Genomic DNA, 21,311 nt, shown 5'->3' with positions numbered 1-21,311 from the left:
AAGTTTTATTCTGTTTCTAGTGTTCTGTTGAGAGCCATCCGGAGTGGCTGGGGAAATCCAAGCCAGGTGGGAGGGGTATAAATAATAAAATTATTATTATTATTTAGCTGAACCTGTCACAATGCAGGAATCACGGCTAAGGAATCCCTGACCTGTTTAAAGGTCTCCAGTGAAGCAGAGCTGCTGGCTGTAAATGCCTTTGAGTTAACTTTTTGCAAGAAGGAAAGAAAGCCCACGAATGATTCTAATCAATAAAAAAAATATGAACGTTCACCGCTGGGAAAATAGGCAGCGACCGTCTCCCGTTTTTCTAGACTTTTGCGAGAGATTAGAGGAGGAGAGAAGAAGGCGGGGGAAAGAAGAGAGCCCAGTTTTTTGGGGGGAGACAAGCTGTGTTCAAGAGAGCTGGTTTATTAAAGGAGATGGGAGTCACAGTCGCAGGCTTATCGGGGTGAGGATCTGTGAGGGGGCGGGAGGAAGATGGGGAACAGCTGGGAACCTCTGGATGGAATGCTGTTCCCGCTGCCGTCCTGAGTCGTGGGTGGAGGCCCAAGGCCAGAGGCGAAGTGCGCTCTCTCTCTCTCTTTCTTTCTCTTTCTTTCTTTCTTTCTTTCTCATTCTCTCTCTTCCCCACCTGAAGAGGCAGAGGGGAGGGTTGGAGGGCGCCTACAGGGCCGAGGGCTGGAAGACAAAGGTGTGGGGAAAGAGAAACAGGCACCTGCGCAGAGAAAGAGGGGAGGGGAAGAAAGGAGAGAATCTGTCAGCCCAGCTGAGCGCATGTCTGCGCGCATGTCTCCAAAAAGGGGGACCCACGTGATAGCCACCCCCTCCAGGGGGCAGGTCCAGGTTTCAGGGAGTCTTCAGCTGGAGGGGACGTACAGTAGGCCCCCTTTTCCATGGGTGCCCTCCTGCCTGCGGACACCATTTTGTGCCCCCTCCCCAGCGCTTCGTTCTGAGGCATTGTGGGAAAATACGCTGCCTCGCTTCCACCAGCGGCCATGATTGCCGCAGGGTGGCCGGTTGTTTGCATCAGAGGCATCATGTATGCAAGTAGAAACAGGGGGTGACAAAACAGCCCACCCATCTCTAGAACTCGCCTCCCGTCTGGCGTTCCAGTCGTCCGCCAACTGATAGTGGTCCCCAATTCAAAGGCAGCCATCTTGGGACATACCTGCCATTTTGTCACCGCCTCCCCAAAGACCCTCTGGTTTTGATTCCTCAGGCTGATCTCCCACCCTTCCTCGAAGGAGAGCCAGCACGGTGTAGCGGATCGAGTAACGGGTTCAAATCTCCACTCAGCCACAATCATAGCTGTCAACGTTTCCCCACTTTTTAAGGGAAATTCCCTTATTCCGAATAGGATTCCTCACAAGAAAAGGGAAAAGTTGACAGCTATGGCCACAACGCTCACTGGGTGTGGCCTTGGGCCAGTCACCGTCTCTTTAGTCTGACCTACCTCACAGGGTTGTTGTGGGGCTGAAATGCGGAGGAGGAAAACCACGTGCATGACCTCGAGATCCTTGGAAGAGATCGTAAAGGTAAAGGTAAAGGGACCCCTGACCATTAGGTCCAGTCGCGGCCAACTCTGGGGTTGCGGCGCTCATCTCGCTTTACTGGCTGAGGGAGCCGGCGTACAGCTTCCGGGTCATGTGGCCAGCAGGACTAAGCCGCTTCTGGTGAACCAGAGCAGCGCACGGAAACGCCGTTTACCTTCCCGCCGGAGCGGTACCTATTTATCTACTTGCACTTTGACGTGCTTTCGAACTGCTAGGTTGGCAGGAGCAGGGACCGAGCAACGGGAGCTCACCCTGTCGCGGGGATTCGAACCGCCGACCTTCTGATCAGCAAACCCTAGGCTCTGTGGTTTAGACCACAGCGCCACCCGCGTCCCTTATAATATAAATGTAAATGTAATTTAAATGTAATAAATAAAATAAATGAGCTTGTGTAGTTGCTGCCTCATTCTCCACTCACTGCAAGCCTGCGAGGTAGTGTTCCTGGCTATAGGGAGGGATTTGAATCCAGGACCCATCCACACACACACACACACACACACACACACACACACTTGTTGAAATTCAAGCGCTTGGGCCCATTTTGTCATTTCACCGAATCTCATCTCTCAGCCCATCTGTGGATCAAAGCTTCCGTCGTCTTCTTCCTCCTGTCAACACCCTCCCACTCTCCCATCAATCTCCATCTTTCCCATGTCTCCGTTATCTCCATCTGCTTCCTGCCCCCGCACACTCACATTAAGGTGCTGGACAGACCATGCCCATGGGGGGAAAGGTGCGCGTGGGTCTCACTGGGGCAGAGGGGAAGAGGACCTCTGTGTTGCCGGCGCGATGCCTTTGCTGCCATAGTATTCCACCACCTGTTTAGGGACCTCAGCCAGAACACACTTGGCCAGAGCGTTGGGTGGAGCCTAGACAAGGGAAAAATATATTTAAAAATGCAGTCAAACCAACAATTTGTGCCTTGCTAGATAGGGCACACGGCAGGGGCTGAAGCTCACAGAGTTTTCCTGCAAGTTTGCTACAGAGAACACTGCGAGAGACACTCCCACTGGGCCCTGGCAGGCAGGTAAAGGTAAGGGACCCTGACTGTTAGGTCCATTGGTGGACGACTCTGGGGTTGCGGCGCTCATCTCGCTTTATTGGCCGAGGGAGCCGGTGTACAGCTTCCGGGTCACGTGGCCAGCATGACTAAGCCGCTTCTGGCGAACCAGAGCAGCACACGGAAACACCGTTTACCTTCCCGCCAGAGCGGTACCTATTTATCTACTTGCACTTTGACGTGCTTTCGAACTGCTAGGTTGGCAGGAGCAGGGACCGAGCAACGGGAGCTCACCCTGTCGCGGGGATTCGAACCACCGACCTTCTGATCAGCAAGCCCTAGGCTCTGTGGTTTAACCCCCAGCGCCACCCGCTGTGAAATGCATAAGAAGTGGTTAAAACGGTGGATCATCAGAGGTGCTGATGGAAGTCTAAAAAGATTGTATAAGTGATAAGTTTTGTGGTACATTTTATAATTTATATGTTAAAATTAATAAAAAATATTATATAAGAAAAAAGCTATCTAGGTTGGTGGCTGTCACTGTCTCTTTTGGCAGCTAGTTCCATAGTCTAACCACGCAAAGAAGGACCTCTTTTTATGTCTGCGTCCTGAAGTCTCCAGGGAGGCTCCCTCACCTTCTTGAATTCACGGAGCGGCACAAACTGGACAATGTCGCGGACGGCCCGGCCCTCGTCGGACTCCAGCATTCCGCGGTCCCCATTGAGCTCTCGCATGTCAGAGAAATCAGCATTGCCAATGCCCACGATGATGATGGAGAGGGGAAGGCGGGAGGCCCGGACCACGGCGTCACACGCCTCAGGCATGTCGCTCACCACGCCGTCCGTCAGAATCAGCAGCACACGGTACTTCTGCGGAGAGAGAAGAAGAAGAAGAAGAGTTTGGATTTGATATCCCGCTTTATCACTACTCGAAGCGGCTAACATTCTCCTTTCCCTTCCTCCCCCACAACAAACACTCTGTGAGGTGAGTGGGGCTGAGAGACTTCAGAGAAGTGTGACTGGCCCAAGGTCACCCAACAGCTGCAGGTGGAGGAGCAGGGAATCGAACCCGGTTCCCCAGATTACGAGTCCACCGCTCTTAATCACTACACCACACTGGCGGTGAGAGAGGCGAGTGGGTTGGACCCAGGCCCAAACTCAGCCAGAGCCTCCCCTGGGCTCCTTCCCTCTGCTCCAAATACAGTGGTACCTCAGGTTAAGAACTTAATTCGTTCCGGAGGTCCGTTCTTAACCTGAAAGTGTTCTTAACCTGAGGTACCACTTTAGCTAATGGGGCCTTCCGCTGCCACCATACCACCGCTGCGCCATTTCTGTTCTCATCCTGAAGCAAAGTTCTTAACCTGAGGTACTATTTCTGGGTTAGCAGAATATGTAACCTGAGGCGTCTGTAACCTGAAGCGTCTGTAACCTGAGGTACCACTGTAAAGGTAAAGGTAAAGGACCCCTGGACGTCCAGTCAAAGGTGTCTATGGGGTTGTGGTGCTCATCTCGCTTTCAGGCCGAGGGAGCCGGCGTTTGTCCACAGACAGCTTTCCAGGTTGTGTGGCCAGCAGGACTAAACCGCCTCTGGCACAATGGGACACCGTGACGGAAACCAGAGCAGTGCACGGAAACGCCGTTTACCTTCCTGCCTCAGAGGTACCTATTTATCTACTTGCACTGGCATGCTTTGGAACTGCTAGGTTGGCAGGAGCTGGGACAGAGCAATGGGAGCTCACCCCGTCGCGGGGATTCAAACTGCCGACCTTCTGATTGGCAAGCCCAAGAGGCTCAGTGGTTTAGACCACAGCGCCGCCCGCATCCAAATATTCCTGCCCCAATGCCCCCCGGCGCATCTTCACGTACCGTTGGCAGCCCTGTTTTCTCCTCCTCAGCTGCAGGAGCTGCCACCTTGTTGATGATGGGGGCGACGTTGGTTGGGCCATAGAGCTGGATCTGGGGCAGGCAGCGTTTGTAGGCCTCAATCACGCCAGCGATCCCTGCGGGGGACGAATGGACAGGAAATGAAGGAGCTCAGGTGACAGAAATGCTTCTATACCACGAATGTGAGAACATTCACCTAGTCCAGAATCCTGTTCTCACAGTGGCCAAACAGTGTTCAAAATTAACTAGGCACCAGGCGCATTATGCATTTGGCGCAGGTCCCAGAGCCTCCAAGTGTCCCTATTTTCCAAGGACAGTCTGGATTTACAGAAGCCGTCCCAGTTTCTGATCTGATCCCGGAATGTCCCGCTTTTCCTTATGACATCCCTATTTTCAACGGAGAAAATTATAGGCAGTTATCTGACCCCCCGAGCCAAGGAGATATGTAACTATGCAACCTTTAGAAGACACCTGAAGGCAGCTCTGTAGAGGGAAGTTTCTTTTAATGTTTAATTATGTTTCTTATATATGTTGGAAGCCGCCCACAGTGACTGGGGCAACCATGTCAGATCATGGGCGGGCGTCAGGTTGGAAAACGATGGCCTATCCTCGCCCAAGTCTTTGCAGCAGAGGCTCTGTACACATGCTATGTTTAAAAGACTCCCCACAAAGGACCTGGGGACACCCCTGTTTTATTTCTTAATGATAATAATAATAATAATAATAATAATAATAATAATAATTTATTATTTGTACCCCACCCATCTGGCTGGGTTTCCCCAGCCACTCTGGGCGGCTTCCAACAAAGATGAAAAATTGAAATGTCACATATTAAAAACTTCCCTGAACAGGGCTGCCTTCAGATGTCTTCTGAATGTCAGGTAGTTGTTTATCGCTTTGACATCTGGTGGGAGGGCATTCCACAGGGCGGGTGCCACCACCGAGAAGGCCCTCTGCCTGGTTCCCTGTAACTTGGCCTCTCGCAGTGAGGGAACCGCCAGAAGGCCCTCGGAGCTGGACCTCAGTGTCTCTAAGGCCTCTAGAGCTTTCTTCCTCTCCAGTGTCATTACATTCCTTCCCACACCCCGATCCCTCAAAAGCCCAAGGTTTTCAGTCTCAACCTCTGTCCTAAAATATCCCCCTGTTGAGAAAGGCTATAAACCCTCCGCCTTTCCTAAACGCATCTGAGCTTCGTACTTTCACATTCCGGGTTGTCCGGCTCAAAGTTGATGGCGAAATCGTGAGACACCTAGGAAAAGGAGGAGAAAAAGGTCACGAGCGAGAACAGAAGAGGATGGATGACTCACCGCCAGCCCCGTCTAATCTGATCCCAGAATCCCCTGGGGTTTACCTCAAAGTCTGGAGGAATCCGTGCGCCGAAGCCAAACGCAGGGAACTGCTTGTCGCTGGAAGAGAAAAATCTGGGTCACGGAGGAACGAGCGGCACGGCTTCCTGCCCGCGTGCAGAGCGCAAACGGTACCTGTCATAGTCCTGGCAGATCTCGCCCACGGAGGACAAGGTCTTCAGGTATTCGTTGGGTTCCTTGGGGTTGATGAAGTGGAGGGAGTGTTCGCTGCGCGGGTCTCCGTTGGAGGCTGTGAAGTCGATGGCCACCTGGGCAAGCGAGAAAGCAGAGGGCACTGGGGTTATGGTGTCCTCTTGACAAAATCCGGGGTCGCACCCCCGTTTTGCCAACGAGCTCGCCGGGGGAGGCTTGAGACGGTTGCTCCCTAACCTGTACTTCCCTTCACGTTACTTGATCAGAGAACAGCGCCCCAAAATTTGGAGACGTGCAAAGAGTGGAACGTTGTCGATCTGTGCAGCTCGGCTGCCGTGTAAACGGACACACAGACCGTGTGCTCTGGTGAACATTGTGCACAAAGATACACACACTGCACACTCATTGAACGTAACTTGTTCCTTACACCAAGGTAGATGTTCCCTGAGGCGTCCACCCCCTCTCGGCCCTCTAATTCCCTTTTTCTTTTCTTTTCTTTTAACACTATAAACACATTTATATACATGTTTTCCAAAATGCAAACTAAAGAAAAAAAGGGGGGGAATACTTTTCATAAACAATAATATTACCAAATTAATAATTCTCTTTTTCTTACCGTGAAGGAAATTTGTAAACCACCCATGATGTAATCCAGGAAGGTGTGAACTTTCTCCATCTGCAAAGGGATAAGGGGGGGGGGAAGGAATACTCTCAGCCATTTTCAAATTCCCCCAAGCTCATTTCTGGTGGCTCCCCACTCACAACCCCTCAGGTTTGGTCAGCCTTCCCTAGGGACTCAGTGTGGCAGATCCCACCCTGTGGAACTCCCTGCCACTAGAAGTTTTGGAGGAACTGTCCTTGCCTTCTTTCAGGCGTCTTCTGAAAAATAAAGTATTTTTTGCTCTATAAGACTCACTTTTTCCCTCCTAAAAAGTAAGGGGAAATGTGTGCGCGTCTTATGGAGTGAATGCAGGCTGCGCAGCTATCCCAGAAGCCAGAACAGCAAGAGGGATCGCTGCTTTCGCTGCGCTGCGATCCCTCTTGCTGTTCTGGCTTCTGAGATTCAGAATATGTTTCTTCTTGTTTTCCTCCTCCAAAAACTAGGTGCGTCTTGTGGTCTGGTGCGTCTTACAGAGCGAAAAATACGGTATATTGTTTAGATGGGAGTGATGGAGCCCCAAAGGTCCAGCTCCCTTGCCCTGGTGGATGAAGCAATCCCCGGTTCTGCACTGAGGCTCCAGCAGCCACCCACCCAAACAATAACCAGCAACTTGACTCATCTGTTCCTGAAAACAGAACCAACGCTTTAGGAAGAGGGCAAGGTTTGCAATTGCTGAGGTTCTCAAGAGCATCACCAAAGGCTTGAATCGCTTTGCACTAATTAAGCGCTTCCCAGCTTAAGAACTTCAAAGGCAATTGCCTGGTTTGGGGGGGGGGTTGTTTTTGAATGCTCAATATTCCCTAGACCACATTCTCTGCGTACAAAAATTGGTTGAGTGGAGGTGACCAAGGGTGGGTCTGACGGTCAAGAACAGGGGTCAGCAAACTTTTTCAGCAGGGACCGGTCCACTGTCCCTCAGACCTTGTGGGGGGCCGGACTATATTTTGGAGGGAAAAAATGAACGAATTCCTATGCCCCACAAATAACCCAGAGATGCATTTTAAATAAAAGGACACTTTCTACTCATGGAAAAACACACTGATTCTCAGACCATTTGCGGGCCAGATTGAGAAGGCGATTGGGCCGGATCCAGCCCACGGGCCTTAGTTTGCCTACCCATGGTCAAGAAGGTGATTTCTATGTTAAATCGTATTATTAGTGTTATTGTGGAGCCCATCTAGGAGAAGGAAAACTCTGATCCTAAACCTCCACAGCCTTGCAGGATATCTTCAGGAGAAGAAAAGGCTCAGGTGTAAACCCTACACAAATCCAAAGTGGAGTCCCTAAAACTGTTGGATGACGCCTTGTACGCCTCCTTCCGGCAACTCCTGCAGCCAAGCTGGTGCCAAACGTCTTGCTCTGTTTTGTTTTGGACCACATCAGCCAGGCCAAGAGGGGGGTCTTGTCATCTGGGCAGCCCAGGACCTCCAGACACACTGCCCAGGCTTGTGCCCAAAGGAGGTCACTTTGGGGTTACTAAAACAGCGGTTTGACTTCACCCCCAAAGGCACACTCCATTATCCCTTGAGACAGACAGACACCAAAAACAATGCCCTAGGTTGTCTGCGTGTCACGATAATGACTACCTCCGTACTGCCAACTTACCTTGCACTGAGCGAGGACAATATACCCAGAGTTCTTGTAATGCTTTTTCTTTTCTTGATATTTATGGTTAATACATTCCCATTTCACCTGCCGGGAGAGAAGGATACAGGGTTATCTGAGCACCGCGTGACATCTGAAGGCAGGCCTCTTTAGGGAAGCTTTTCATGTTTAACAGACTACTGTATTTTAATTTTAATACAATGCCTCGCAAGACGGAAAACCCGCAAGACGAAAGGGTTTTCCGTCTGCAGAGGCGCTTCGCAAGACGAATTTCCCTATGGGCTTGCTTCGCAAGACGAAAAATGCTGAAAAAAAAATTTTTTTTGCTCCAAAACCCCTTATTCTGAATCGCTAAGCTGCTAAAAGCATTTTAGCAGCAAAAACGCTAATCCCCCCCCTTAAAAAGCCGTTTTTAGCCCTTAAAATGTCAATAGCGCTAATAGCGCTACTCCGTCAATGGGCTTGCTTCGCAAGACGAAAAAACCGCAAGACGAAAAGACTCCCGGAACGGATTCTTTTCGTCTTGCGAGGCACCACTGCACTTTGTTGGAAGCTGCCCAGAGTGGCTGGGGAAACCCAGCCAGATGGGTGGGGTATAAATAATAAACTACTACTATTATTATTATTATTATTATTATTATTATTATTATACAGACCACCAGAGTCAAAGGAGAGCTTTGCTGGATCCGTCCAGGGGCTCACAGAGGCCACCGCTCAGCTCCTCGAGCTGGCGAAGCAGGCAGAATATAATAATAATAATAATAACAATAATAATTTATTATTTATACCCTGCCCATCTGGCTGTTGTCTCCCCAGCCACTCTGGGCGGCTCCCAATCAAATGTAGAATAATGTAGAATAATGCAGGAATCCTGCTCACAGCTGTTGCCAGGTGGGCTCGAACCGCGAGCCTTCTGGGTAACAGCCAGACGCATTGACCCACTGAGCCAAAGGAGGGAACAGATGGTTCCGGCGAACTCCCAAACCGGGCACCTGGGCCAGAGCGGGGAAACTTCTCTGCCCAAGAACGGCGGAGGTGCTTGCCAGAGGGGGGCGGGGCCAGGGGCAGAGGGGGCGGGGCCAGAATGAAAGGGGCAGAGCAACCGGTGCGACTCTGGCCTTTGCACAGTAATATCCAAGCTATGCTGATCAGAAGGTCGGCAGTTCGAATCCCCGCGACGGGGTGAGCTCCCGTTGCTCAGTCCCTGCTCCTGCCAACCTAGCGCTTCGAAAGCACGTCAAAGTGCAAGTAGATAAATAGGTACCAATCCAGCAGGAAGGTAAACGGTGTTTCCCTGCGCTGCTCTGGTTCGCAAGAAGCGGCTTAGTCATGCTGGCCACATGACCCGGAAGCTGTACGCCGGCTCCCTTGGCCAGTAAAGCGAGATGAGCGCTGCAACCCCAGAGTCGGCCACGACTGGACTTAATGGTCAGGGGTGCCTTTACCTTTTATCCCAGCCATATAGAAGGCAGGTGTTTGGCCACATACGTGCCAACTAGTCTCTCTCCTCTGTTGCGTCCCTTTGCATCATTCCCTCCCCCCCAAAAATACACACTTTCCGGGATTATTGGGGGCAAGAAGAAAAGGACTGGGAAGATTCCTGTATTCAAAGATTCCTGGATTCTGGCATTCGCCAGTACAGGTGTTAGACTTCGAGGCTCAACCCAGAGTTGGCTGGCCTTCTTGCGACGGGAGACCCAATCAGCCACAGCTCACCTGCCGCATATCAGCAGTGGATGTGCCCCAAAGTGGGCGTGGCCTCCCTCTCGCACAGGACACGCCCCCTCCCATAACTAAGGGGCCGTCACTGAATTCCGTTTTTACGCACGACCTGTCTTCGCTCTTCTCCGCTTTCCTCGCTGCCCCACACCCACACCCCTGGGCATCCCAGCTGACCGCTCAAACTACCTCATCCCCTGAGGAAGCCTGAAGCATCTCCTGGAAAGTGGTGCTGAACTCGCCGATGTAGTCGTGCTTCCCGCTGGAGTCGTGGTCGTAGATGATGCACTAGGAGGAGAGGAGGAGAAAGCAGGTGAGAGGATGAGAAGAGGAACCAGGCGCCCTGGGGATACCTGCTCCTGTGGTTTGTCTGCCCCCACACACAAAAAATATATTTAAAAAATGCAACAAACAAGTTCAAGTCCCATCAGTATTGTGGGAAATCCCGATGTGAGACCCAGAATGATTGAAATTGTCTGTTCTAATTGCCTGTGGCTTCTAATCCCAGGAGAAAAGGTTTCCGCAATACAGTTGTACCTCAGGTTACAGACGCTTCAGGTTACAGACTCTGCTAACCCAGAAATAGTACCTCAGGTTAAGAACTTTGCTTCAGGATGAGAACAGAAATCGTGTGGCGGCAGCGGGAGGCCCCATTAGCTAAAGTGGTGCTTCAGGTTAAGAACAGTTTCAGGTTAAGAACGGACCTCCGGAACGAATTAAGTACTTAACCAGAGGTACCACTGTACTGACAGAATGCGAACATGTTAATTTAATTTTAATTTTAATTGAATGCTCTTTGCTCAGCCAAGTTTATGCAAATGTTCCTAAGCATATGGACTTAAGTGCGATGGGTTCTAATCCCCTGGGGAAGTGTGCTTAAGATAGGAAGAAGAAGAAGAAGAAGAAGAAGAAGAAGAAGAAGAAGAAGAAGAAGAAGAAGAAGAAGAAGAAGAAGAAGAAGAATTTTATTTATACCTGTCCCAACACCTGAAATCATGAATGCAACACACAGAAACATGCACACACAGAGAAAGTCCAGCCATTATTTATTATTATTATAACAACTTATTATTATTTATTAAATTTATATGCTTCATATCATCAAAATATCCCGGGGTGGTATACCACGCCATGCCACCTTATAGCCTAGGCTTGCCATAAATCAGGAAAATTCCTGACAAGTCCTGGTTTTCGGGCATAAAACTGGCATCAAGGAGGAATTGGCAAAATGTCAGGGAAAACCCGAATGCATGGTTTCCCCAAAAAAGCTCAACGGGTGTCAGGAATTTTACTTTTTGAAATATGCCACCCCTATTACAACCCTATATAAATATAATAAAAATAAAAATAACATTATTTTTACCCTGGGTGCCTGGGTCCCAATGTGCCCCTGTTTCCCCGTAGGTCCTTGACCCCCGGCCCTAACCCCCGGCCCCACCCCTTTGACTCTCCTGGAGTTCCCGCGCTCCAGAGGAACCTCACCCGGATGCTTTTCCCCGGATCGCAGCTGCACAGGGACTGCAGGGAGACACGGAAAGGTTGCCATCGGGGACTCAGGTTGTTCTTCACCACCTGGTGCATGATGGGAAGGGAAATGCACAAAAATCAAGTAGACCCACAAACTGGAACCAAAGTCGTTCCCGCCCTCTTGTCACTCACATTGCACAACTTCCTCTCCCTAAAATGGATCTCTACTCTCCTGTCCAGGCCAGCATAAAGCGACGGGGACTTTTTGGTGGCTGCACCAAAATTCCAGGATACCCTTCACAGAGAGTTGTATTGAGCCAGCCTTGCCAGGATGTTTTGTTTTGGACCTTGAGACTCTTATCTTACATGAAGCAGCTTGTTTAAGCACTGTATCTGCTGCCTTCTCATCTTGCTGAGTGATTGTCATGAACATTTTCAATTTCAAACCTTTATTGCATTAGCAAACTGCCATAGCAAAATAAGACAATACAAAAAAGAAAAAAAGACAAACTAGAGACAAGCAACCCAGCAAAATTCAGGTGTTTTGGCTGGCGTAGTGACATTTAAGTTACCCGAAGACAATAATGCAAAGATATAGTAGCCAGCGCCCAAAAACTAGTATGCGGGTATATATAAAGCACAAAATGGCCCCAGAACAGACTCAGCATATTGAGTTAAAAGTAATAAAAAGATTAAAACAGGTCCAGGTCTAGGGCACGCTACCCTGTCAGAGTAGCCCTGAGTTTCAGAGCCTGCACTATGAATATTGCCACCCCACGTGAGATTTGGGGATTTGCGTCCACAAGAAGCGATTTCAAACAGTCTTCCTTAGATGTAATGGTGGACGGGATCAAAAGGAGGAGCTTAGATCTTATTGGCTCATAAATAGGGCAGTAGAAAAAGAAATGTATGAAGTCCTCTACTTCATTCATTGTGCATGGACATAGACGCTGGGTAATAGGGGTCTTAGAATAAATCCCCTGCAGGAAGGCCGTGGGTATAGAATGGAAGCGGGCCATAGTAAACGCTCTTCTCAAGTTGGGCTCCGTCAGGTCTATCAAGTAGTTGGCAAGTGATCTTACCACTTTCACTTTAGGGAGCCACATAGAGAGGCGAGCTGAGGTGGACTGTGCCCGGTCCATGGCCTCGTCTCTTGTAAGAATCCAGGCCCGGATTTTATGTTTGTCCCAAGAGGACAGCGAGTCAAGATTTGGGAGAGAGTAGCGTGCAGTAATAGTCACCATGGCCTTGGACCATTTATTGCTTTGAGAACACGTTAAAAAGGCTTGCCTGGCTAGTAGGGGACCTGGGGCATTGATTAATTTACAATAAAAGCTAATAATTCTAATGTGGGCTCTCGCAACAATGGAGGGGAGGCCCAGTTCTGTTCTTAACTGTGCTGCAACCGAGCCCTTGGGGAGACCCAGTATCTTCCGTGCAAAAGAGTTTTGTAGAATCTCCAGCCGTTGTAGTGTTTTTAAATTCCACCCCCAGATTTCAACCCCATACAGTAACATCGGGAGGACTTTGCTGATAAATGCTTTTCTGATTGGTGGAACCAGCTGGCCGCCTTTTGCATAATAGAATTTCTCCAAGGCTTTGATGGTTCTGCGGGCAGCCAGGATGGTTGTATTTAGGTGAGCTGACCAGCTAAGCCCATGCTGAAAAATGATACCCAAATACTTGAATGCTGAACAATGTTCAATAGAATGGCCCTCAAAATTCCAGAGTGACTTCCGAGTTTTCATGCCAAAAGTAAGAATTTTGGTTTTGGCGAAATTAATTTTAAGGGAGTTGGTATCACAATATGTCATGAGCCCTCTGAGCATGTTGTTTAAGCCCAGCTTGGTTAATGACAGTATCACCATGTCGTCCGCATAGAGTAATATGGGGATCTTGAGCTGTTGTAAGGAGGGGGCAGATTGATTTAGGGCCTTCATAGTTGTGACGATGTCATTGATATAGAAATTGAATAGAAAAGGGGCCAAGAGGCAGCCCTGTTTGACCCCTTTATTCAGAGGAAAAGAATCAGAAAGAGCTCCCAGAGGGCCGAATTTTACTCTGGCCGATATGTCATTATGAATTTCCATAAGAAGGAGGAGGAGTCTCTTATCTATGCTGGTATGACTAAGCTTCTGCCATAGCCTATCTCTGGGAATGGAGTCAAAGGCGGAGGTCAGGTCCACAAAAGCCGCGTGTAGTTTGCAGTTGAACCTGTTTAGGTATTTATCAATCAGGGTAAGTAGAACAAGACATTGGCCAGATGTGCTATGACCTTTGCGGAAGCCAGCCTGTTCCGGATGGAATAGCTTTGTTTCTTCTGCCCACTCAATTAATTTCTCTAGCAAGAATCTAGAGTAAACCTTGTATGATATGTCCAACAGGCTGATAGGTCGGTAGTTGCGCGGATCTTGTGGGTCCCCCTTTTTATGTATTGGGATAACTATGCTCTGTTTCCAGTTAGGTGGAATCTTAAGAGTAGCATTAATGGTGGTAAAGAGAGATGCTAAGATAGGGGCCCACCACGACTGGTTCGATAAGAATACCTCAGGTGGTATCATATCCTCCCCCGGGGATTTATCCCCTGATAGCATGCTAATTAGTTGAGTACATCTCTCTGGGGAGACTGGCTCCCAGGTGGGCAAGGCAGATGCTGGAAGGGTGGTGACTACATTTACGTCAGAATCTGAGGTGGAATACAGCTGAGCAAAGTGAGAGTGCCAGCTGGCTGCTGTGATGTTATTAACAATGAATGAGGGGGGTCTTAGACCTGCATTAATTAAATTCCAAAATTTCTTGTCGTCACGGGTTTTAATGGCCACTGACAGAGCCGACCAGCGTTCTTTCGCAAAGAGCAATTTCTTATGTTGGAGCAGCTTCTTATAGTATGAACGAAATTGGGCTAACTCCCTGATTTTGCTCTGAGTGCTGTCTGATTTCATGTCTGACTGGAGAAATCTAAGCCTACTTCTGCACTGTTTGCATTCTTGGTCGAACCAGGTTTGATTCTTCCAGGATAGAATCGCACGGGAAGGTTTCGTAAGCGAAGGGAGCAAGTAGACTAGAATTTGCTGGAAAATTGAGAAATGATTCACATTCGTTGTTAACAGCTGAGCTTTCAGGGCTAGGATCTCAGGGGAATTTAGGAGGACTTTTATGTCTTGCTCCAGGTAGATGTCCCACTTCTTGCGTCCGGGGGCCAAGGTCAATGAATCCTGGGGGTGTGGTGAGCTGGGAGGCCCCAGCTGTGTGTGGTGAAAGGAGATGGCAATTGGAAGGTGGTCACTTTCGGTTCTGTTGAACACATTGAAACAGTATGCCTCATCATTAAGTGCTGAGGAGGACCAGATGTAATCTATAACACTTGCCCCTCTAGATCCTAGAAAAGTATAGTATCCCCCGGACCAGTCTTTGGGTGTGCCGTGCAAGCTGTGCAGCCCACAGTTTATAGTGAACTCCAGCAGTATGATGCCAGCCCTATTAATGGTCTTGTCCTGTGAATTCCACGTAGGAAACCACTCCTCTTCTATGAATAATTGCGACTTATCGGTGAATAAGCTTATATCTGCTCCGATTCTGGCATTGAAGTCCCCCATTATAAGGATCTCTGACTTTGGAAATTCAGCCCCAGATTTATCTAGAATAAATCTTAAATCCTCCCAAAGCTGATTTGAATGAGAGGAGGAGTAGGTAGATGGATTGTACAAGTTTACACATATGAATTCCCCAAGCGAGCTGTTAGTGATGTGCAAAGTTTGAATGTAATTACTCTCTAACCAAAAGATAGGAGAGATATTAAGCTGAAGCTCCTGCGAAACAAATGTTACCAGGCCTCCACTAGGGCGCCCATACAAGTGTGTTTTGGTCGCAGGAATCACAAAGGCGTCATAGCCCGGTAGGGATGGGGGGGGTGAAGATTCTAAGCACCAGGTCTCTTGTATACCCATAATCTGGAATTTCGCTAAAAACTCTTTCATATCCCCGTCATCCTGTTTGGACGTCCATCCTGCCACATTCCAGGATAGCACATTAAAGCAATTTGAGGAGGGACTATGTGCTAGTCAATTGCTCTGGTTGCTGGTGGGAAGGACATTGCCAGGGGTCTGAGACAGCTCCAGGCGAGGTACTGCCGAAGGTATCGAAGGGGTGGTGAGTTGATTGATGTGACCAGCAGGGTCTTCAGTAAAACCTGAGTTGTCTCTTTGCACAGTGGGTTCCTTAACGTTTATATATTGGCTTGAAAAGGTTGCGGATAAATGAGGTTCTACCAAAAGAGGTTGACTGGCAAAGGACGAGGATATAGAGTCATTTGACTGGACCGCACTGAATGAAGACTCCAGGTCAGGCATAGAAGAATAGGACATTGACAGATTACCAGGATGAGGTGTATTTGGCGCGTTACTCTTTAAGGCGGAGGACGAGGTAGTTGATTGCAGATCTATTAGTAGAGGTGAAGGGGGTCTGCGTTGCGACGGTGTATGAGGAGCTTCCGCCAGGCAGACTGCCAAATCATCCGTTATTGGAGTCCCAGTATTTGGCAGGGGTTTCTGGGGTGTTAGCCCCTTCATAACTGGTTTCCTTTGATTTAATAGGTTGCTATGTCCAGGATTTGAGGAGATTTTCTCTTGAAGTACATGTGTAAGATGCTGCTTGAGTGTATCAAGCCTGTTTATAACTTCCTGCTGTTCTACTAATGGCAACTCGCCATAGGATGAAATAAGGTCCCTCTCCTCTGAGATATCCAGATGGCTGGGCCCGCTTTGGTCATGCTTCTTTGTTGCTGGAGTAGATAAACCAGGAAGCTTGGGCTGAGAGGGAGGGTGAGGTTCCCGGGTGGACAACTTGAGTTTCAAGACTGAGTTGCGCCTGTCTGGCGGGCAGCTACCTTTTTGTACGGTGCTGCGGAAGAGAGGTTTAATCCTGGTGTCATTAAAGACTCTTGTTGGGAAGATGCCCCAGGTGGCCAGAAACGCTTTACGCCTAACCAGTATGGAGGGAATTTTTGGAGACTGGAAGGAGAGCAATACTTTTTGGAGCCGATGGTGGTAGTTTAAAAGTTTCACTGTACTGAGGTCTATTAGCGGAGGCCGAACATTTTGAAAGTACCAAGTTTCTTCTAGTCCTTATTGTTGTACACTGTATCTGCAAAACTGGCACTTTTACAAGCCCTAAAAATACTGTCTTTACTCAAATGTAATGCACACCTTTTGGGTGCCAAATTACAACGCGTAAATTAAGGCACGCATTAGATTCGATGCCACATTCGCCAGCAAATACTTTTTTGGTTTCAAGGTTCTGAAAATTGAGGCATGCATTAGATTCGATGGCGCTTAGACTCAAGTAAATAAGGTACTTATTCTGCAGTTGCAAGAAATCAACCTTTTTGTGTGCTGGAATGAGCACCATGGAACTCACTGCTTATTGATATCAAGCAGGGGCCTTCACTGTATTTTTTAGAAACATTTTTGCCTAGGCAAACCTAACCAGATACATAGATGTTGACAAGTTTCAATCCCTTTTGTTTGTTTATTTCGTATACAGCTTCACCCGTAGATCTCAGGACTGTTCGCAGCATTTAAAAAAACATGATTAAAACACCGTTTGCTGTTCATTTTGTAGCAGGAAACCCCCCCCCCCATCATTCAGTTTGTACAGACTTCACACACACTCACACTCACACACTACATACGCTACACTTCTGTTATAAATTCATAGAAAATCAACCATACATCAGATTTGCACTGTTCCACTTTTATTTTACTCCATGAAGGAAGGACTACAAAATGGGGAAGGTTTGATACAGGGCAGCCATAATCCCTTGAGCATAGGAGCACATCCACAGGAGCCCTGCCCAGTTGCTATGCCAACCCTGATGGTCCTAGACAGAAACCCATCCACCACACTACAGACTGCATACACGAGTGGATTCAACACGGACTATAACAAAAGAACAGTGATTGGATTTCCCCTCAGGGGGCAGGAAACTGCAATCTCCCCTTTGTCACCTGGAAAGTACTCATGGGGAGGGGAGAAAGGAGGAACCAGCCAGGTGACAGGACACTCAGGTTACCACCACAACTCCTCCCTCAACCCCCCCTTTCTGTAATGTATGCATGATGTTTCTGGGGGTGGGCTTGACCTAGAGGAGGGGAATTTCAAAAGTTTTTATAAGGTCTTGCACACCATTGTTCTGGGTCTTTTCCTCTCTCCTGCGAGTGAGGGGAACACCCTGCTGCAACAGTTCAATAAAGGCCAAGCCTACAGGCTGCTGATTTGCTCCAATTTACTCTGGTTGGTGTCTTTACTTTTTGTCCAAGGGAGCCCTCGGATTTTTCCGGTAACAATTTTAAATTATCTCTCTATGTGTTGTTAACTGTTTTTGATCGAAACCTCTAATATTTCTTGTAAACTGCTTAAGAGGTTTGAGTACAATCAAGAGGCACATGGATTTTCTAAAGTAAAAGAAAATAAATACTTGGGCGAAAATCCTTGTGGAGAAACTGCGGGACAAACTGAGATAATATAAACCAGCACCACCAGTAACAACAACCTTAGCCGTGTTGTTGCTGCTGCTGCTATTGTTTTGCAAATGTTTGCCAACTTACTTAAGAAGGCTGCTGTCTATCAGAGTCAACTACACTGAACTAGATGGACCAAAAGGGTGTGGTTTAGGGTCAGCCAACTTCCTGTGTCCCTAATCTTATATATTCCCATATTTAAAAGGGGAGGGAGGCAAAGCTATGTGTGGATCGGCTCAGCGGCTGTGTCTCCACGGCAGATTGCGTGGGAAAATAAATTCTGATTCAAAGGTTGTCTGGCAGCTGCCGTCTTTGGCAAAGATTCTGTTTATGCCAACGCAACTGGTTAATATGGATCCATTAGCCTTCAATGGTTTGACCACCCAAACATCGAAAGATCTTTTCACACACACCCTGCCTTCAAGTCATCCTTCTCCACCTTACGTGCAATTTCATCTTCCCAGCCCATGGATGAATCGGAAGATGATGATTGCAGTATTATAGGGTTGACATACATCCAGATATTTTTGGATTGTCCAGGATTCAAGTGGTGGAATTGGGGTGGGGGGATTTCAAAAATATCGGGGGGTTTTGCCAACAGAACCAGGAAGTGACTTTTGGGGAGTTATTAAAAAAAAGAAGAAGCTCAACAACTTCTTTGTGTTCAGATTTCTACTTCTTGAAATACACACACACACACCTGGTAAAGGTAAAGGTAAAGGTAAAGGTAAAGGACCCCTGGACGGTTAAGTCCAGTTAAAGGCGACTATGGTTTTGCGGCGCTCATTTCGCTTTCAGGCCGAGGGAGCCAGCGTTTGTCCACAGACAGCTTTCCGGGTCATGTGGCCAGCTGGACGAAACTGCTACTGGGGCACAGAGGACCTTGTCCAGTGCCAGAGCGCACAGAAACGCCTTTTATCTTCCTGCCACAGTGGTACCTGTTTATCTACTTGCACTGGCGTGCTTTCGAACTGCTAGGTTGGCAGGAGCTGGCACACAGCAACAGGAGCTCACCCCATTGCGGGGATTCGAACTGCCGACCTTCAGATTGGCAAGCCCAAGAGGTTCAGTGGCTTAGACTACAGCGCCACCCACATCTCTATATATATAAATACAGGGTCCCTGACAGGGACTCAAGGCAGCTTAAAGATAAAACAAGAACAGCTAAAGATATGGGGGGGGAGATTAAAAAATGATTAAGCATTAATAGAATTAAAACTGCATATACAGCACAGAACCAGCCCCCTCATTAAAAGCAGCCAGTTCCTAAAACTCCCCCTTAGTCCTCTGCCGCTAAGCACGCCATGCAGCCCATAATAGCTCACCTCTGTCCTCCAGACCAGGTGTTCTTTCTCGTTGCTGTTGACCTTATAGATCTCCAGGAAAGGATCGGATTTGCTGAAGAAATCCTACAAGGATCAGGGAGAGGGTTCAGTCGTCTGAATGCTATGGGGCAGGGCAGAGCTGAGGTTTGGCTAGGGATGGGGGGCTTAATCAGTCAATTTCAGTTTCTATCAGCTTCTCATTTTCCCAGTCTTACATTCATTTCTCCAGATTTCCACATCAGCTTTCTTTCTTTCTTTTTAAAGGCTTTATTATTATTATTTTTTGCAAGTACAAACGAAAAATGAAATGAAGGAAAGCGGATGTAGAGGCTGAGTCATTAACATAACCAGCTTAAGACAGCTCAGTAACGAGGCATACTGATAATCTTAACTATTTCTTTCTCCTTTATGTTTTCTTTACAGTGTTTCAAGAATTAGCTCAAAAGATCCATAATCTAGCATACATCAAGGGTGGCAGCGGCAGCGGGGGGGGGGGGGCAGGCAATATCCTTTATGCTTATTTAAATCAGTAAACACATAAATTCAGTTTGTGATTTTTTAAAAAGTGTCCTCGTGAACATTCATCAGGATTTTAGTGTGACTTTATGCAAATATACCTAACAGACGACCAAATCTCCCCCTTTCTCCACTTCCACATCTAGAAATGTATGATTGATGAGATAATCCTGTCTATTGGACCAACCCCAAACATCTCAAAAATGTTGCCAGTTTTTGGGTTCCACAAAGCTCTGCTCTGTGTGATCTGCCTTATAGCTACAGTCTATGATTTCAGCTCAGCAGTGATTTCAGCTTGTGGAAGCTAGCCAGGGCTGCATACCTAGCCTAGCATCCCATCCTTGTTTCCCGTGAAGTGTAGGTGGGTTCCCACGAGGCAAGACACAATGATAACAGCAAGAACCTTTACTGAACTACATTACTGGGAAACAGAGGCAAAGCAACTGCTTATATACATTTCTGAAAGCCTGGGCCACTCCCACTCCCAACGTGATTGGCTGTCTAAACTTCCACACTGCGAATCACGACTCAAGAGTTGAATGGCCAATGGCAGAGGCCCAAAACCTGAAATGTTCTGCGATTGGACGTCATGTATCCAATCAGAACACGGGAGCTCAGAATCCTCAGTCCAGACTCAAGCTCAGGCAAACACAGACCACTGAATACATTCCTCAAAGCGAAGAAGAGTTCTGTGGAACTCGAAAAACCACTTTTTTTTTTTTGCAAGGCTGGCACTTTGCTTTTTACCTACCTTGTCGTCCAGCTCCTGCCCATGAAATTCCAGTTGCACAAACTCGTTGGTTCTGGAGACCTCCTCCGCTTCAATCTGCGGCGATACAAATCCCAGGTGGATAAACATCTCAAAGCCTTCATTCTGTTTTCTTGAACACAGGCCTTCTGACTACCATAAAAAAACTTGCAGCGTGCCAAATGCCCCCCCCCAAACCCCTGGCCCTGTTCCCCCTCCCTATAGACTGTGCTTAAATATAGGAGAGTCGCCGTATACCCATGTTCAAAAACTCAGCGGCTGACCTTTAGCCGGTCATTATCTCTCAGCTAACCTACCTTGCAGGGGTGTTGTAAAGGAGGGAAATGGGGGAGGGGGGAGCCATGATCTCCTTGGGGAAAGGCAGGCTATCAGCGTAATGCAAAACAAACAAGCACACCATGAGCAGGCCAGCTTGGCTCTGGAAATCAGAGCAGGTGATTCCAGAAGCCTCGTGTAAGTAAGCCAAACCGCAGAGGTGGGTGGAAATTGAAGTTATGGCCAGGCAGCCAGGGCAAAAAACTCCTTCGGGCTTCAAGGCACCAGAGTCACCCAACTCATTTATATTCCTATATTCCATTCCTGCCCATATTGACAAACGACAGCTGGATTAATGTGCACGCCACTTAATGCCAAGACAGGTGAACAGTTTCCACATTTAAAAACCAATCTGACAAGCATTCAACGCCCAGGATTTATTATATGTTGTGAGGAGGCAGAACACCCCCCTGTTATTATCCTCTGTCCAGCTCCATCTAGCAGATTTGGAGCGAAATGTCTCAACAGCAGTTCTTTT

The 21,311-nt window shown here is 48.1% G+C and overlaps 1 protein-coding gene across 1 annotated transcript in view; it reads right to left on the bottom strand.

Annotated features, from left to right (window-relative positions):
• Nucleotides 1-391: 391 nt before the first annotated feature.
• CPNE6 (copine 6) overlaps nt 392-21,311 on the bottom strand; it is a 33,896-nt gene continuing 12,976 nt past the window's right edge. The window contains exons 5-17 of the mRNA XM_083410419.1: nt 20,501-20,575; nt 19,234-19,317; nt 11,406-11,495; nt 10,113-10,211; nt 8,205-8,291; nt 6,555-6,614; nt 5,921-6,054; nt 5,791-5,845; nt 5,637-5,688; nt 4,422-4,555; nt 3,192-3,425; nt 2,252-2,425; nt 392-718 (exon numbers count right to left, since the gene is read on the bottom strand). Of these exons, the coding sequence (XP_083266545.1) occupies nt 2,303-2,425; nt 3,192-3,425; nt 4,422-4,555; nt 5,637-5,688; nt 5,791-5,845; nt 5,921-6,054; nt 6,555-6,614; nt 8,205-8,291; nt 10,113-10,211; nt 11,406-11,495; nt 19,234-19,317; nt 20,501-20,575 (1,227 nt within the window). The 3' untranslated portion in view covers nt 392-718; nt 2,252-2,302. The remainder of the gene's footprint in view (nt 719-2,251; nt 2,426-3,191; nt 3,426-4,421; nt 4,556-5,636; nt 5,689-5,790; nt 5,846-5,920; nt 6,055-6,554; nt 6,615-8,204; nt 8,292-10,112; nt 10,212-11,405; nt 11,496-19,233; nt 19,318-20,500; nt 20,576-21,311) is intronic.

The sequence above is a fragment of the Podarcis tiliguerta genome (genome assembly GCF_965153285.1).
Source record: "Podarcis tiliguerta genome assembly, chromosome: 13".
Classification (NCBI taxonomy): Eukaryota; Metazoa; Chordata; class Lepidosauria; order Squamata; family Lacertidae; genus Podarcis; species Podarcis tiliguerta.
The sequence above is the reverse complement of the archived record's forward strand: the minus strand, read 5'-3'. Positions and strand labels throughout refer to the sequence as shown.